Source organism: Rhinolophus hipposideros (assembly GCF_964194185.1).
Source record: "Rhinolophus hipposideros genome assembly, chromosome: 5".
NCBI lineage: Eukaryota > Metazoa > Chordata > Mammalia > Chiroptera > Rhinolophidae > Rhinolophus > Rhinolophus hipposideros.
The window spans coordinates 50,238,193-50,255,928 of NC_138051.1; the positions used below are offsets into that span (position 1 = coordinate 50,238,193).

The window sequence follows — 17,736 nt, forward strand, 5'->3', positions numbered from 1 at the left end:
TCAGGTGTGAGCTACAGTTGAGTGAAGGTGTGTTTTAAAGTGTGCCATATCATCCTCCATCGTGACAACAACACTCCATGTCACACATCGCTTCTGGTATACAGCAATTTCTGTCAAATGAAAACATTATGGTGTGTCCTCATTCACCTTACTCACCAGATCTGGCACCGTGCGACTTCTGACTTCTCCCCAAAGTCAAAATGATCGAGGCAGCACAGCTAAATGCACAACATGACAGCACAACTAAAATCACTTAGGAAAGAGGACTTCCAGAACTGCTTCAGAAAGTGGCAAGAACAATGGGATAAGTGTGTTGGAAGCGAGGGGGAGTATTTTGAGGGGAATTGATGGCAATGTGTCTTTTACTGTAATAATTTTTTAAAATTATTTAAACATTTACTGTATTGTTTGATCACATCTCGTAGATTTGGATCTTAGTCAGTGTGTGTGGTTTTGTTTTTTCACTGATCAGATCCTCTCCAGTTTGGGCCTACTTTTGTTTACTCTTCTTTGCCTTTAAATAGTTGTTTTTAAATCTTTTGTCCACCGTTTATAATTGTTATTGTCAATTGAATAACTCCAGGAAAATGGTCACTGAACATTTGGTTGTATTTTCTTCATCCCCTAATGATTCCCTCCTGCTTCTTCCTGGTCACTCTCTACCCAAGAAACCATCAGTTTATTTTTATCAATATGATTTTTTTTCTGTTTTAGATCAATATATAAATGAAATCGGTGTTTTATCTCTGATTTCTTTCACTAAGCATAATATCTGTGAGCTTTATGCATGTTGTTGCATATACCTTTAGTCCGGTTTTTGTTTTGCTGAGCAGTATTAAATGAGTAAGCCACAGTTTATCCATTTTTTTAATTGATGATCACCTGGATTTTTTTCTAGTTTTAGCTATTATAAATACTGTTCTTAATATTCATGTAATAAACTCTGTGGGTGTATATTTTTATCACTTTATCTTGGGTAAATAGCTAGGATAGTATTGTTGTACCATAGGGTATATGTATTTTTGTCTTTTAAGAAACTGTCAATTTTCCATAATGTACCATTTTACATGTCCATAGGGAATATGTAAGATTGTAGGTGCAGATCTTATTTTTATGTCAAGATTACATTCTGGTATAAGTAGAAGTCATTTTTAATGTACGTTTTTAATTTCTGGTAAATAATTTTGAAAAATAGTCCTCTATTTTTAAGCTAAAAATACCCTGAATTAGAGATTTCAAGAATAATATGCTTTATTCACATAGGCAAAAATCTAACTTTCTCAGCTAGTTTTAACAGCTCTAAAAGTTGGTTGCTAGGGCAGCTTATTGATGTAATCATTCATCTTTATAAGTTGTAGATATTTTTAAATGATTAAAAATTGTTTTTTTTACGATTTAGGCACTAATTATAAAAGTTGAAAAACAAAAAATACGTCCATGGCAGTAGTTTTGCTTTCCTGTTACTGTAATAATTACACATGAGTCTGAACAGGGGAGTGGTAGTTCATTCCAGTCGAGCATTGTGCTGTGTCAGGGCTTTCAGCCCAGTGTCTTCTTGGTGCAGAGCGTTTCATTCTGTGCCTTGGTCATCAGCTGTATCTTTTATGAAGACTTCTTGCAAACTGATGCTGTTCACCAGTGGGACAAGGAGAGTAAGTATAAGCAGATAACTGAAAAGCTACAGCTGCTGCTAGAAAAGCTGTCCTTTCATTAAGTAACAATCTCATTTTGTATATAAAAACTTTCGTTTACCTTCAGCCAGGTATTCAGCACTATAGGTGTTACAGAGTAAGAGCTGGTCTTTGTTCTGAAATTATTTGAGACCACATGTTGGATGATGTTCACTTAAGAATAGTATAACTTCTACGGTGTGTGACATAGATTTATAAATAAGATACAAGTATTAAAGAGAACCTAGTAAAGCTTAGGGAGGTTGGGCAAGTTGTACATCAGAGGTAGAATTTAAAGTAAGCATTAAACCATTAAGACTTAATTAAAGACAAACAAATGAAGAAATAAAAACTCATAGACACTGTCAACAGTTTAGTGGTTACCAGAGGGTAAGAGGGGAGGGGGGTGGTAGATGAGGGTAAAGGGGATCAAATATATGGTGATGGAAAGAAAACTGACTCTGGATGGTGAACATACAATGTGATATATAAAGATGATGTATCACAGAATTGTACACCTGGAACCTATGTAACTTTACTAACAATTGTCACCCCAATAAACTTAAAAAAAAAGAGAATTAACTGTCAAGGAGATGTAAGTGCTAAGAGGGATAATTAGAGCAGTGAAAAGTTTACGAATGGTGCTGTGTGCGATGAGTATGCCTCGTGGTTACAGTTGAGAGTTTGAATGATAAGACACTGAACGACAGCTCCGTGAAAGCCGGTTTATGTCCTCTGCATCTCAGTATTATTGCCAGTGCTGCGAATCCTCCCTACACTGTGACAGTATGTATGCCATAGTAGGAAATTGGTGTTTTTGACTGTTAGGTTTTGAAAAGGAGAGGCAATTATAACTGGGTTTTCAAAGGCTTTAAACATAGGAGGGACAAAACCTAGCATAATTGGCAGTAAACATTCATAGAACAGATGAGTAAATATTCCATTTCAGGTTGAAGAATTTGGGATTTTATTGGTCGTGGGAACTGGACATGTTTGCTTTTTAAATCTATGGGTAATGTATTTTGAAGGATTGTTTTAGGAAGATTATATTGGCAGGATATTTCAAGCAAGTGAAGTATTATGAAATAATGTTTTAAGAAGATTCAGAGAGACTCTAGCAAAAGAATCTTAGTAGGATATCATGAAAGCCCAGAATAAAAAGTTGGCAGTGGGAATGAAAGCTGCCTCAGCATATGTATTCATAAGGAACCCTCAGTATGGGGCTAGTGGAGGAACAAGAGAAGGAATAATCAAAGATGATGCCAGTTTACCAGTCTAGTCAACCTGAACCATTATGTATTATAGTACTTACTACCCTTAGTATTAGAAATAATAGTAAGAGTACAAAGGCATGTGGGGAAGAAATGAAGACTATATGAAGAGTTTGGTTTTAGATATGATAGGTTTTAGGTGATGGCAGAAGCACCAAATGAAAGCTTCCAGGAGAAATTTGTTGAATTAAGACCAAAATACAGAATTCAGCTTAAACCTGGGATGTGCATTTCAAAATTGACAATTCAGAGGTGACAGTCAAAATCATAAAACTGCACAAGCAATCCAAGGGGTAGAGCATAAAATGAGAAGGACACGAGATGAAGAGCAGGTTCTTTTAGTTGTTTTACACAGAAGGGGAAGTGATAATAGAGGCCCAAAGGTTAATGTCAGCAAATCTTAGAGAAGCAAGGTGGTTGGTTAACGGAGTTGAATGCCATAGAGCACCAAGGAGGTGAACAAAATACAGCCTGTGATCTATCAGCTATTTTTGTAAATAAAGTTTTATTAGAACACAGCTACTCTTCATTTGTGCACATATCACCTATGGCTGCCTTTGAGCTACAGTAGTAGAGTTGAATAGTTGGTAAGGAGAGCGTATGGCCCACAAAAGCCTAGAATGTTTACTGTCTGGTCATTTACAGGAGAAGTTTACTGACCTCTGCTATAGAGATCTTAGAAATGAAAACCAAGAGGGAACCTTTCCGTTTTATGATTGGGATAACCGTTGATGACCTGAAAGTTCAGTTTTGTCCTGTAAACGTATGTTTACTGAGAGCCTTTGGTGTGCCCCCATTTGGTGTTTGCTGGTGTGTAGGAAGAGGCTAGGTACGACGTAGCAAGAGATTTATTAATGAGTGAGTGAATAAATTGTAAAGAGTGACGGTGGTCAATTTAAATTTTTGTTTTATAGAGAAATGAGTGATACGTTGAAGAGAGAAGAGATTTTTAAATATAGGGAAAATATGAAGGAAACATTTTTACGGAGCTCCTCTGGGAGAGGGCGTGTGTGTTGCCATTACAGGAATTAATGGTCTAAGACTTGAACGCAGGGAGTACATGGGCCTCATTACAGGAAATGAATAGAATTGTTTGTGGAATTAAGTTAAGAATAGTAATTGCTCACACAGCTGTTTTTAAATAGCAAATTGTGTTAGGTAATCAGCGAAAATCCATTAAAATGTACTTGATAGTTATGCAGACGCTGCTTTATTGGTACTGACTTATGATCCTAATGGGTACTATTAAAACAAACAAACAAACAAAAAACCTTTGTATGCAGTTTTCACAGTGGTGCGGTCCTGTATGTTTTTTGTTTAATGTGCAAGTACAATTGTAATGTTTCCATCTTACTTTTCCCACCACCACACCCAAATATAATTGTCTTGTTCAAGAACAGCATCAGCATGAACTTGATGAGCTCACAGAGCAATGAGGTGTGTTCTCATTGAAAGAAGTGGAATCTATTGTTTCTCTGTCTTCCTTCCTAGACAAAAATGGCATGTTTTATTGTATGTTTGGATTTAGGTCTACTTATTTATTTTCTGTTTTTTTCTATCTGTACTTTGTTCTACTGTACTTCTTTTGGATTTGACTATTTCTTAGGACTCCATTTTAATTTATGAGTTGGCTTTTTAGCAATGCCTCTCTCTAAGGATATTAAATACATAATTAACTTCTCACAGTCTATTTAGAGTTAATATTGTGCCACTTCACATAAAATGCAGAAATCTTGTAACCTTATAGATCCATTTATCCCTCACCCTGCCTTCTTTATGCTGTTACACGTATTACATCTAAATGCCTTATAACTCCTATGAGAGAATGTTATAATTTTTTACATAAATCTCTTGTAAAGAAGTTAAAAGAAAATAACAATCTTTCATATTTACTATTTCTGATGCTCTTCTTTCCTTCCTCAAAATCCAAGAGTTTCTCTCTGATAACATTTTTTCAACTTGAAGAACTTCTTTTAGTATATAGCTGCAGTTCTTTTGGCAACAAATTCTTAATTTTCTTTTACTTGAAAATGTATTTCACCTCCATTCTTAAAGGATAGTTTTATTCTGGTAACCCTCTTGGCCTCCTGCAACCTCCCCACCCTACCCCATATTTTAAAGATATGTTTCCACATCTGCTGACATCCATAGTTCTGAAGACAAATCTGCAATGTTTTGAACTGTTGTTCCTCTGTATGTAATGTTTCTCTTTTTATTTGTTTACTTTCAAGGTTTTCTCTGTATTTTTGGTTGTCAGAAGTTTGACTCTGATGTGCCTCGGTGTGGTTTTCTTTACATTTATCCTGTTTGGGTTCACTGAGTGTTTTTCATTGGTAAATTTATGTGTGTTACCGCTTCTATGAATTTTTTGGCTATTATTTCTTCAAATTTTTTTCTACCCTATTCGCTTTGTACTCTCATTATGCCTGTGTTAGACTTTTTAATATCTATCCTACGTCTCTAGGGTCTTGTTCATTGTCTTTTAATCAAACTGAATTGTTTCTTTGATCTATCATCATATTCACTTACTCTTTCCCTTTGTCATCTCCATTCTTCTCTTAATGCACTCAAGAATTTTTTTAGATTTCAGATACTTTAATTTCTAAAACTTCCATTTCTTATGTTTTTTCCCTCTGTGAGACTTTGAAGTGTTTTCATGCATTATGAGCATATATCCTTTAGTTCATTGAACATAGTTACATATCTGCTTTAATGTCCTTGTCTGAAAACCTCAATATCTGGGTCATCTTGAGGACTCTCCTGATTATCTTTTCTCTTGTGATTTGGTCACATTTCATTATCAAGGAATTTTGGATTGTATCATGGATATTGTGAATGTCGTTTGTATAACTTTTGGTTTCTTTCATGTTTCTCCAAAGAGTTTTGATTTCTTTGTTTCAGTGAGCAATTAATTGGTTTAGATTCAAAGTGAAAACTCTCTTGCCTGGAGTTGGCAGCTGCTCAAATCTCGATTTGATTCTTTTGGCCTCAGTTGCAAATGGCCTTGGGCCTGCCCTGTGAATGTGTGTGCTCCAGGGCTCAGCTGAAGACTTGGGTAGAGATATACCAAAAAGTTGGGAATCCACTTTTCTATGTCTCTCCTTTTTTGGCATTCTGCCCTCACTTTCTACTGACTATGGTTGTCCTGGCTCTGTCCTCTTTTTCTTCAAGTCAGAAAGAAAGTGGGTGTTCTATTGGAATTTTAGTTCCTGCACGCTATGGCTGCTGCTTGCCTGCAAGATAAAGCTTTAAGAATGGGAAACTCACTTGTGCTGATTTCTAAAAGCTATGAAAAAAGAGTAACTCATTTCAGTGTTTTCTTCTAAGTTTATGTTTCCTACCTAAATCAGCCTGGTTTTATTCACTCTCTAGAGCTTTTAGGTAGCTATTTTATATTTATACCCCCCCGCCCCAGAATTTATAGTAGCTGGCAGTAGGATCTTTAGTGCATTATATTGGAAGCTGAGCTCACTAGATCAGTTTTGAGATTTCCTCCAACATATTTGCTGTCTGCTTTGATAAAGAATACTCCCTTTAAAAATAATAATTATTGGATTTCTTCCTTTTTAACCCATCTTAACCCATCTTTAGTTACTAGTCTAGTCATGTGAATACCTTAATTTTATATGACAGAGTGTCATGTGAATACCTTAATTTTATATGTCCTTAACCAGTTAATTAACCTTTTACTGCAGAATACAGTTCTTCTGTTAGGTGCCAGAAGAACATAGAGATGAACAAGACATGTTCCCTATTACAACATTTTATTGCTAGGATATACATGGAAACAGCTATAGTGTTCAAGGTAAAATAAGTGCAAATTAGTTTCTGAAGAAACATGGTTAGAGTTAGTTGGTGGAAAACACTTCTCAGAGGAGAGGGCATTTGATCTTAGGACGATGTGAAATTAGAAATTCAATAGGTAGGGGGAAAGATGAGGATGGATATTCTAGTGCTAGGAAACAATAATAAGAGTAGAATATAAAAATGTGACAAGTCTTGGTATGTTTGGGGACTGATGAATGAATGTCTTGATGAGGGTGGAGCATTGAGTTTTTGGTAAGTACTGCAGCTGAAAAGGTAAATTGAGGCACCTTGTAGAGTAAGTATCATGCACAGGAATGTGAATGTTATTCCTGAAGCAGCAGAGGATCACATTTGAGTAGTGAATGGCTGTGATCCAACTTGTGTTTATGACAAGATGCATGTGTGGGCAATGGTAACTACTAATTGGAACAGGAACATAATAGAAGAATAAGCAATACGCAGGACCTTAATCAGAGCACTGTATATGTGAAGGGAACAAATGGAATAGTTACTCGAAATATTGTCCAGATAGAAAATTAATATGAGTAACTGATTAAGGGAATAGGAGGAAAGAGTGTAACCAAATTCAAGAGAATCATTACATTTCTAACCACATTTGTAAATATCCCAACATCATGCTGAGTATAGGAAACTTGTTGGAACATTTTTGAGTTAAAATTCCTTTTCTAGCAGTGTATTTTACACTGTACTGTAGTGAATACAAAGTGAGTTTTCGTAGGACATGGGATGAGGTAATTTCAGAGTCATGGTATTTAAGGTTTGTGTTGATGATTTAACACAAGCCTAGTGATGATTTAGTTTTCTCTAAAACTTTTAAATAATTTTTGCTCTTTGGAGGTTGTTACTTTTCTAATTCACAGAGTTATTTACAGTCTTACCTGCTTCTCACTGGAGTTTTCAAAATACTATTCAGTTATTTAGAATATTGGTTTTGATTATCGTGTAAAGAGAAATGATAAGATAACAAATAGGGAACCAGTTTCAGCTTCACTTTTGTTAAACTGATTGTATTATTTCCGCTTTTATACATTCATTTCTTCCACAAATATTTGTTGATACTTTCTGTGTGTCTGGCACTGTTTTATGCATCAAACATAACAGTGAACAAAACAGACTGCATTCTTTTTTTTTTTTCATGAAGCTTTCAATGTATTGGGGAAAAATAGACAGCAAACATCCTCCCATAAGATGACATTTGAACAGAGACCTGAAGGAAATTAAGGGAAGAGACCATTCAGATGGGGGCGGGCGAGCATTTTATGAAGAGAAGAAAGTAAGTAGAAAAGCCCTGAAGAGGAGCATACTTGGTGTGTTTGAGCAAAAGCAGGGGGCCATGTTGAGATAGAGTGATCCAAAAGAAAGAATAGTAGGAGATGAAGTGAGAGAGGTGGGAGGCAGAACCTGTAAAACATTGTAGACTAGTGGATTTAATTCTGAATGCAATGGGAAGCCATTGGTAGATTTTGAGGATAAGATTCTCATGATTTGTGTTGTCATTCTAGTTCCTGTGTAGAGAATACAGTCTGTAGGATGACAGTAAAAAGGGAGCCCTTTTAGGAGGCAAGTGCAGTAATACAGGTCAGAGATGATGGTGGCGTGGACTAAAATGATCATGTTAAAAATAGGGAGTCGGGCTGGCCCGGTGGCTCAGGCGGTTGGAGCTCTGTGCTCCTGGCTCCCAGGGCTTCCGGTTCGCTTCCCACATGGGCCAGTGGGCTCTCAACCTCAAGGTGGCGGGTTCAATTCCTCGAGTCCCGCAGGGGATGGTGGGCAGCGCCCCCTGCGGCTAAGATTGAACACGGCACCTTGAGCTGAGCTGCTGCTGAGCTCCCGGATAGCTCAGTTGGTTGGAGTGTGTCCTCTCAACCACAAGGTTGCCGGTTTGACTCCCGCAAGGGATGGTGGGCTGTGCCCCCTGCAACTAGCAAGGGCAACTGGACCTGGGGCACGGCTAGCACTGAAAGGACGACAACTTGAAGCTGAACTGCACCCTCTACGACTGAGAGTGAAGGGACGGCAACTTGACTTGGAAAACAAAAAGTTCTGGAAGTACACACTGTTCCCCAGTAGAGTCCTGTTCCCCTTCCCCCCAATAAAATCTTTTTAAAAAAATAGGGAGTCATAGGTCAGATTTGGGAAATGTTTATAAGGTAAATGTAATTGGATTGTACCACTGAAAGCCTGAGTAGTGACATTTTTTTATTGAGGCTCATCCAGAGTCAGAGAGGTATCAAGCCTTATTGAAAAGAGTTGACTGTCTTTGTGCCTCTATGGAAGAAAACAACCGGTAATAGTTTTGAAGTGCAGGGCTTTGGTATTTAGATTGGAAAGGAATGTTGTAGTTGCTTCTCAGGTGCAGTGGGAAGAATTTCCTTGTTTCCAGAAACTTGACAGCTAGTTTAGAGGTTTGGAGACAGCTCAGGAGCTTTGGCAGGGTTAGAATGTCTCTTCAAACAGTCAACGCAAAACCTCAGTAGACTGAGTCACTAGGCAGTTCCAAGGTGGTACAAAATACCTGCTTGCCCTCTGGGAACTTAGTTTCAATCCATGGCCATCAGCCCGTTTCTTTTTCTTTAAGATGTAAACTTATCATTTCCTTTGGACCGGCTCAGACTTCTTCCATTGAACCACTGGAACATCCTTTTTAATTGTATCTTCACAGGACATTTTTATATAGAGTGATGTGTCTAATAACAATAACATAGTAAAATCACTGTGTTTGAAAGTTATTTTCAAAGTTATTTTCTTGAAATTATCCATGTATTTACTACCTTATTCTACTGTACTTTGGCACTAGAAAGAATATTCCTACTTGTAAATCAGGGATGTCCAAACTGCGGCCCACGGGCCAACTGCGGCCCGCAATCCATTTTTAATTGGCCCAGCAAATATATTTAGTTTACTTAAATAAACCAGGTGAGGCAATACGTACTTTACCTCGAGTGAGTGGCCCGGCTGTTTGTGTATTTTACCACACATGGCCCTTGGTGAAAAACGTTGAAAAAAGTTTGGACACCCCTTTTGTAAATCTTTGTTTGAAACAGTACCAAAGAGACATTGTGACTGAATTTTAAAAGATGACCCAAGAAGGCAAATCCTTCTCATCTTTTTGTTGGTCTTATTTTCTTACATACTTTTTTATAAAAAAAATCAAATTTTTATTTAACATTTCATTGTACAGAATCTCAATTTTTCATGAGTCAATAAAACTCTTATAACCGATGTTATACTTCATATGAGGCAGCATGTCTTAACTTCTTTTAAATTCCATTACAATTTCAGTATTCCCATAGCTTTTTTGTTTTGTTTGTCATTAATGTATAGCAAAGCTACAAAGGATTTGCCATTATATTCTAATTGACCTTATATCACAGTGAATTTTTAGAAAAACACAGTGTATATTTATTTCATGAGTATCTAAAATCTGAAAAACATAATAAAAATGATGTTGGTGGGTTTTTAGGTGTATATTATTTTACAATTGATTGCAGCCTTTGAATCTTCTCTAAAGGAATATCATTACTCCATAAATAAAATTGAGTAAAGAAACTATTGAAGAGACACATTCATAGCTTTGGTTATCTGACATAGCTATGGTATCTCCAATGAGATTTCTTTCATCAAATCATTTATTGAATTACCTTGTAGCAGATGGCTGTTCTGCAAAGTATATTATCTTTCCTTTATTTGTAACAGTGTTAGGATGTGATATTTTTATAGTGCTACCAATGGCAGTGTGTGTGTGTGTGTGTGTGTGTGTGCACGCGCGCGTGCATGCACAAGGGACAGAGAGAGAGCGAGACAGAGAGAGAGAGACAGACAGACAGACAGACAGACAGAGAGAAAGAGCATATTCAAACCCCTGTTCTCTCACTCCCAACTTTATATGTGTCCCTTTTTTATAGAGACAGATTTGGGCATGACGTCAAGCAGAGTGGCTATATTGACTTGTTTTTCTTACCAGCTTTGCTGCCGGAATATCCTAACTGCTCTTCTCCTCTCCATTCTTTGTATTGTCCCCCTTCTTCCTTTCATCGCTTCTCAGCTCACTACTACTTAAAATATTTTCCCAATTCCAGACCTGTTTCTTGCTTTACCCTAGTCTTGGCCTAGGGTGGCAGGGCAGTCTTTGGTGATAGGTCTGGTAGTGGCAAGTGGGAGAAGAAACTGGGCTGCAGCTTTGCTCCTTATTCACCCCTTTTATCTCCAGGCAGGTCTTGTCTGAGCCTCACCAAACCTTGAATAATGCGTTGTGTACACAAACTCTGTGCTGTTGGGGCCCATATGGGGGAAAAAAACAGGTCTTGAGAGTATATAAAACTCACTCCCCCCACCCCCCAAAAAAATCTGTTTCCAGTTTTTGCTAGTGGTTTAAAACCTAGCGAAGTCTATAAGGCTCTGTGCTTGGAGAATGAAAAAAGGAATGGGATAGACACTGTGAGAGAACTTTTTGATTGATTCAAGGAAGAGAATGTTTTTGGTCAAAATCAAAAGATGGTGTTAGTGGAGAGGAAGCAGGTAGACTAATATATGAGTTCTTCATAAAAAAGAGAGTAATGCTAGATGTTGAACTTTGCCAAGAAGTTTACTTGGTCCTCCAAAAGTCTTGCCCTTTGATCCCTCAAAAACTTGGTTTCCACCTTTATTCTTTCTCTAGAAATTAGTCCTTCTCCAGCCTTTTAGAGAACTGCCTATATCTGTAGCAGTAATCAATGATTTGCTTTCAGTTACTTTTCTATTAAAATGTTTTACAAATGAGGTAGCAGATTGTTTCATTGAATTTATAAGCCATTGTTTTCAGATATAAGATCTAATATTTAATGTTTGTTTTTTACTAGAAAATATTAAATAAAAATAGTATATCTTAAAATGGGACATGTAGAATCAAAATATATATTGGACTTTATCTAATTGGTTCTGGTTAGAAAAGCAGGTACTTAAGAGATTGTGTATATAAAAGATTAAAACAGAAAAGATCATTTTAATACATGTATTAGTTAAATTATTCATTAACTTTTAATCTTGTTGAGTAGAAATAGAATAGATTAATTATTGGAAAGTTAAGCAACTCTCAAAGTGTTTCTACCACTTAATTATTAGTAATCTCTCTTTTACATCTACCATTTTTTAATCTGTCAGTTGAGGAACTAGCTTCTCTCAAATTGTTGAACTGGCATGCATAGACTAGAAATGGGAAGGAAATAAAATATATGGCTGTGATGGTTTAGACATATCTTAATAACAATGTTTTTCCCCCAATCACTGTATTGCAACTGTGATGTATTTTCTTATTGATTGTTTTTCAGATTTTGGTTAATTTGTATAATTTCTGTATTAAGTTTATTTTCTATGTGTAATGTCTTTTTTCCTGCTTACCTTAATCTTATGGCTGAAGCTTTGGAAAGTTTATTATTCCTGTCATATTTCTATGTTTGTATAGCCATTGTCTTCAGCAGAAAGGAGTCATTGATGCCTAAAGATGACTGTTGCCTTTGTCAGTGCCAGCCACAACCTTCTATTCAGAGTCTGGATATGTTAACAATAAAACTATAGAGCTCTGAGTTTCAAACCTAGCCAGATCCTTCTTATTTTATAGCGTGCTTTGAGCCCTGTGCCATGTCCAGTATTATTGGTATGTAGTACTCTTTAGCTGGTGGCTTAATCACCAATGTATTTAACAATTTCGCCCTTCCGTCATGCTGTGGAAGTAATTAGTGTCACTTGATGAGAATTGTGTGTGTATTTTCACAGAATTTCATGTCTCTCTTTTAAATTTTGTCTGAGATGTTTTCTGTAGCAGGCACCCATCTTTTCTATACTTTTCTTTTACAAGTGTATTTAAAATAACACATAGATCTCATATTAATTATTTGGTATAAGACTGTTCAGTCCTAAAACAAATAAATTATGGTTTGATTTTTTTTCATTAGGATAGGATCATCAAAATAAATTTCCATTATATGTTACAGATGTTCAATGAAAATATGATTTTCCCCATGCCCCTCAGCCCCACCATTCTACTTTCTGTCTCTATGAATTTGACTCCTCTAGGCACCTCATATAAAGTGGAATCATACAGTATTTGTCCTTTTGTGACAGGTTTGTTTTACTTAACGTAATGTCATCAGTTACATCCATGTTTTTGCATGTGATTAATTTCCTTCCTTTTTAAGGCTGAATAATATTCCACTGTGTGTATATACCACATTTAGTTTATCCATTAATCCTTCGATAGATAACTTGAGTTGCTTTCACCTTTTAGGTATTGTAAATAATGCTGCCACTGTTGCCGGGAAATGGGTTCTTCTTATTGTCACAGGACGGAATTCAAGGGCGCACCAAATAAGCCAAGCAAACAGTGAATTTAGTAAAAGAAATACGATACTACACTCCCAAGATGGTGGGAGTGGGCAGGCCAGGAGAGGATCAACTGCTCTGAAAAACAAAGGGACTTCGGAATTTATTACCCTCAAAATGAGGGCACAAAATTTCAAAATTTAGTGGTGGTGTTGTAGGCATTACCAGGGCAGTCTTCACGACCACTCCTTCCCATGGGGAGGTGGGATTCTCTTGTCCTTATTTGGTTCTAGTTAGAACTGTCACAGTGGCATGGGGTGGAGATTTTCCCTGTCCACAATGCTAATCCTATTTATCATCCAATATAATTAATTAGCTAAAGTTACCTTGAGGGACAAGATGGAGTCCTGGATCTGCTGTTGGCCACCAAAATCTAATTCTGGCTGGTCTACTAGCTGCACCTTTTCTTAAGAATGATCTCATCTTCTTTCCTTTGTATCCCTTTTTTTTCTCCTCCCTTTCCTACCCCCTCTCTTCCAACGGCCCTATTCTTTTTGCCTACAGTAACACTATAAACATGGGTTTACAAATATTTGAGAACCTGCTTTCAGTAGCCAGTTTACAAACACTTTTCATAAAATTATTTGAAGTTTCATAAGTAGTTTTACATTAGTGGATTTTATAGTTTAATAATAGCTTTTGTCTTGGATTGGGTCTCATAAGAATCTTATTTGCCCTTCTGTAGTGTTGATTGTGAAGGAAATGCTAGGAAAATGGCCCACAGGTAACTGGTGATACCGGAGAGATAGTAACAAAGTGTGTTTTTATAGGATACTCCTCAAACTTGTATAATCTTTCTTAAATATAGAAATTTAATAAGAATTTTAATAAGAATGAACAAAACATTTTGTATTTTCACACATAATCTCTGTGTTTTCAAAGCTTTGAGTTCACTTGAGATTGTGCCTGGACTGTGGTCTGTAGTAGGTACCCATTGTTTCTCTACATTGTATTACTCGCTTGATAAAGGAAGTACAGATTCATTAAAAGAACAAATTAGGGTCCTACTAATTGAATTAGTAGTTAGTTGATTTTACTTTGGAAACCAATTTCCCTTCCCATGCTTTTTGTCTCTTATCCCTTCAATTGGTAATTCTGTCTCTGAAAGAGCCTTGGGAATGGTGGCTAGTTCTTGGAAATTTGGGGCATTTAACTTCTACACATCACATTCTCATCTAAATAACAGTAGATTTAAAGGAACTTTTTGAAGAAAAAGTGGTTCTAAACTTACCTAGTAGAATGTTGTATTTGCAACATCTAGAGTTTTCTCATGAAAGAATGAAACAAAAAAGTCAACTATTTGTATTTCATCATAGAAAGAAGCTCAGAAGGGGTTGGGAAAGTGTATTCTGTTAGGAGTCAAGGATGAAAAAGAAAGGTCCTCAAAACAGAAAATGGAGAATTGGATGGATTAAGAGATCTCCAACTCTTTCAGATTTTTCTAGAGAATGATTAGAAGGTGAAAATAATAGAGCCAGAGCTTCAGGAGGTACATTAAGGAGCACAATGAATTGTTTTGTTGTTAATGGTTACTGGTCCTTTCTCACTTTGAGTTTTCCTTTGCAACTTTCATAAGAGTGGGTCTACTTATTTGGATTCAGATTTTAGAGGAGATTTTACTAGGATGAGTTATCCTGTCGTTTGGATTAATTTTGATATTTGATTGGTTTAATTAGTTTGATGTCTTTAGTTAAGAATATCTAATCAGTGCTCTGATAGAAACCAGTTTTATTAACTTGAGCAGTTTGACTTGCTTCATTTTCTGAGGCTTATCCATAAGGGCTGAATTCTTCATATTTTCATGTAGGCAGTACTAAACTTCAGAAAGCTCTAGGCTTCATCTACTTTTAGAAATAGTAATGAATGGGGATAGAGATGGAGACACATAGATTATGCCATATTCTAAAGTCACCAAAGATATGTTTTGTTTCTGAAATTCTGCAATGTATATAGAGCATTCTGTGAAGCAGTGATGACGATATTCTGAAGTAACTTTTCTACAGGTTTCTGAGACAGGGCTTGATAAGCAGCCAGTGCCATGCATATGCATCTGCCACTGGCTGAATTGCACTTTCTGCCAAAGCATAAACAACAAAAAGTCCATCACAGTACCCATTTGAATTTATATCTGTCACTTTCTTCTTTCCATAGGTATTGATGAACGAGGAAGCACAACATCTTGGGGAACAAGTGGTCAGCCAAGCCCCTCTTACGACTCATCTAGAGTAAGTTTTCTCATTAACCATTGATTAAAGCCATAAAGATAATTTGACACATAAGTAAATTCTTTCATATATGAACTCTATTTCTTAAGAGAAATGAAGATTAATGTATGTTCATTGTAATATGGTAGAATACCCAGTACCTTCATAGTAGATTCAGTTATTTCCATTAACTGTCATACATTGAGAGTTTATTTAATCTCCTACAATGAAGGAAAAATTCTTGGTGTTGTTTGTACACCTGGACTACCTACAATATTCTTTACTAAAATTAGAAGAGCTTCACTACATATTTGCTATACATAGCCATTTTTCTTTGTGTATTGTGTATTGGTTTTGAGAGATGGCACTGGCTATCACAGTACCAGCTTCCAGTTTCCCCTCTTCCATTCTTGCTCCAGTAGTCGTCAGCTGTTTATATATCATGGACTCTATAGCCCTGTCACTTGGAAGCGTATCAAGACAGACATAACAGATGATATTTCTTGGTTGGCACTTAAGAGAAGATAGGACCAACCCAACGTACTACACACTGAAAGGTTAAAAAGTTAGAGCCTTTTCCAACAATAAACAAACAAAAAATCCCCAAAACTTAAAAAAATGAGACTTGAGAGATTGCAAATTAGACCAAAGAATTGGCAATAAAATGAAACCCTGTGCTCGCTGATGCCCCAATAAATTGGTGAAGTTAAGAGATACCTTTTCCAAAAGGTCATACTTTGAATGATTAATGAGCTATTTCTCTCAGAAATAACCAAGAGAAGAGAGACAAGCATAAAATTTATTGGTACTTAACCCTAGAAGCGAATTGGCCTAAGTGGAAGGAAAACTCAATATGTGATTGAAGTTCATAGTCTTCATAAGGGTTACACTGTTTTGCATTGAAATGCTGAGTTAAAGTTCTTATTAAAGTGTGTGGTTTTTGCTATTATATTTGGCTGTAGCCTATGTTTAATTTATTTTAAATACTTTGGTAAGAACTAGGGTAGTCATTTGGAATCCAAAAAGATATAGAGAGTGACTGTTAAAGTTTTAGTGTTTCCTTTTCCGGAGTCAGTGCTAAGAAAGCTGAGTTATAGTGTAAAAAACCCTGACTGCCTTGGGTATCACAAGACTTGGATTTATTGTTGACTCTCCTGTGAACTTGCCATTTAATCGTGGATACCTTATTTTATTTTGGGGGTAGTTCAACTGGTTTGTGTCCAAATTTCCTTCCATCCTTAAAAGTTTTTGATTCTTTGAATAATATTATGAATAGGAAAGGTAGGTATCCTGTTTAGATTTTGAAATAGGGATTTTATATATACTGGAGAACACAATACTATTCATTACTACTGGATTATTTTTTTTCAAAGACTTGAATTAGTGTGTGATAATATGTTATTTTTTAAAGTGCATTAAATGGTATCTTTGTACCTTATGTTTACTTCCCTTTCAAGCTTTCAATTTTTTCTTACTTGAGTACTAACTAGAATTTTAGGAGAAGAGAACATAATAATGTATCCAAACATTTACACGTATCATGATCCTGAAATGAAGTTTGCCTCTTAGAGATAGATTCAAAGCAATACTTGATTTTCGTTTTGCTGTTTGGTCTATAGGTCAAATGTGAAATGCCATTTTTCATTCTTTATTTTTTTGAGTGTATATTGTGTGCAGTGAAAAGTTAAATTGACTTTATGGTAAACTAGTTTTCTATTTTAAAAAACAAGATTGATCTTTAGAGATTCCCAGTTTACTGAGAAATCTGATAGACTGGTGATTTAATGCTACCCTTCTTTAATTTTGTTCCCATTGAAATCCTCTCTTCGACTGACTTTCCTCTTCTATCCTAGTCATGATTTTGAATTTAAAATGGTTTAGTGAGCTAGTTAAGAAATTAGGTTTTATTTACAATTTCAAACCATTTATTTCTCCCCTGAACTAATCTTACCAGCATAGACATTTATAGATGTCTTTGAAATCCTCAGCACTTTTTAATGTTATCAACTTTTTGGGTTGTATTACTAAGCTTGACCAAGCTGTATTACCAGCTTGACCATTTTTTTCATAATCTAAGTGTAGATGGATATAATTTTGTTAATATTCTCTGTTGACTGAGTACTTCATTACCCTGAGTATTTTAATACGTTTAATTTTTTTTTAAATTCAGAAATAAATAATGATGTTGGCTAAAAACCAGTTTGGCACATTGTAGTAAAATTATTAATAAGTCAGTTTAAACTTTCATGAAATTGCAGGTACTTTTGTAGAAATTATATGAATGATATTTATTTAGACTTTACCATATTGTATAAATAATACATTTCTATCACAGCAAATTTATCATTTCAAAAAAAATTTGTTTACACATTAATAATAGAAAAATCTTTTGTGAAGTTTGAATAC

At 35.8% G+C, this 17,736-nt stretch overlaps 1 protein-coding gene across 1 annotated transcript in view; it reads left to right on the top strand.

Moving 5' to 3' along the window:
- Positions 1 to 17,736, top strand: part of LOC308497882 (transcription factor 12-like) — a gene marked incomplete at its 3' end in the record, with an annotated part of 212,086 nt that overhangs the window by 173,739 nt on the left and 20,611 nt on the right. Inside the window, exon 4 of the mRNA XM_081048968.1 lies at positions 15,278 to 15,351. Within this exon, the coding sequence (XP_080905094.1) occupies positions 15,278 to 15,351 (74 nt within the window). The remainder of the gene's footprint in view (positions 1 to 15,277; positions 15,352 to 17,736) is intronic.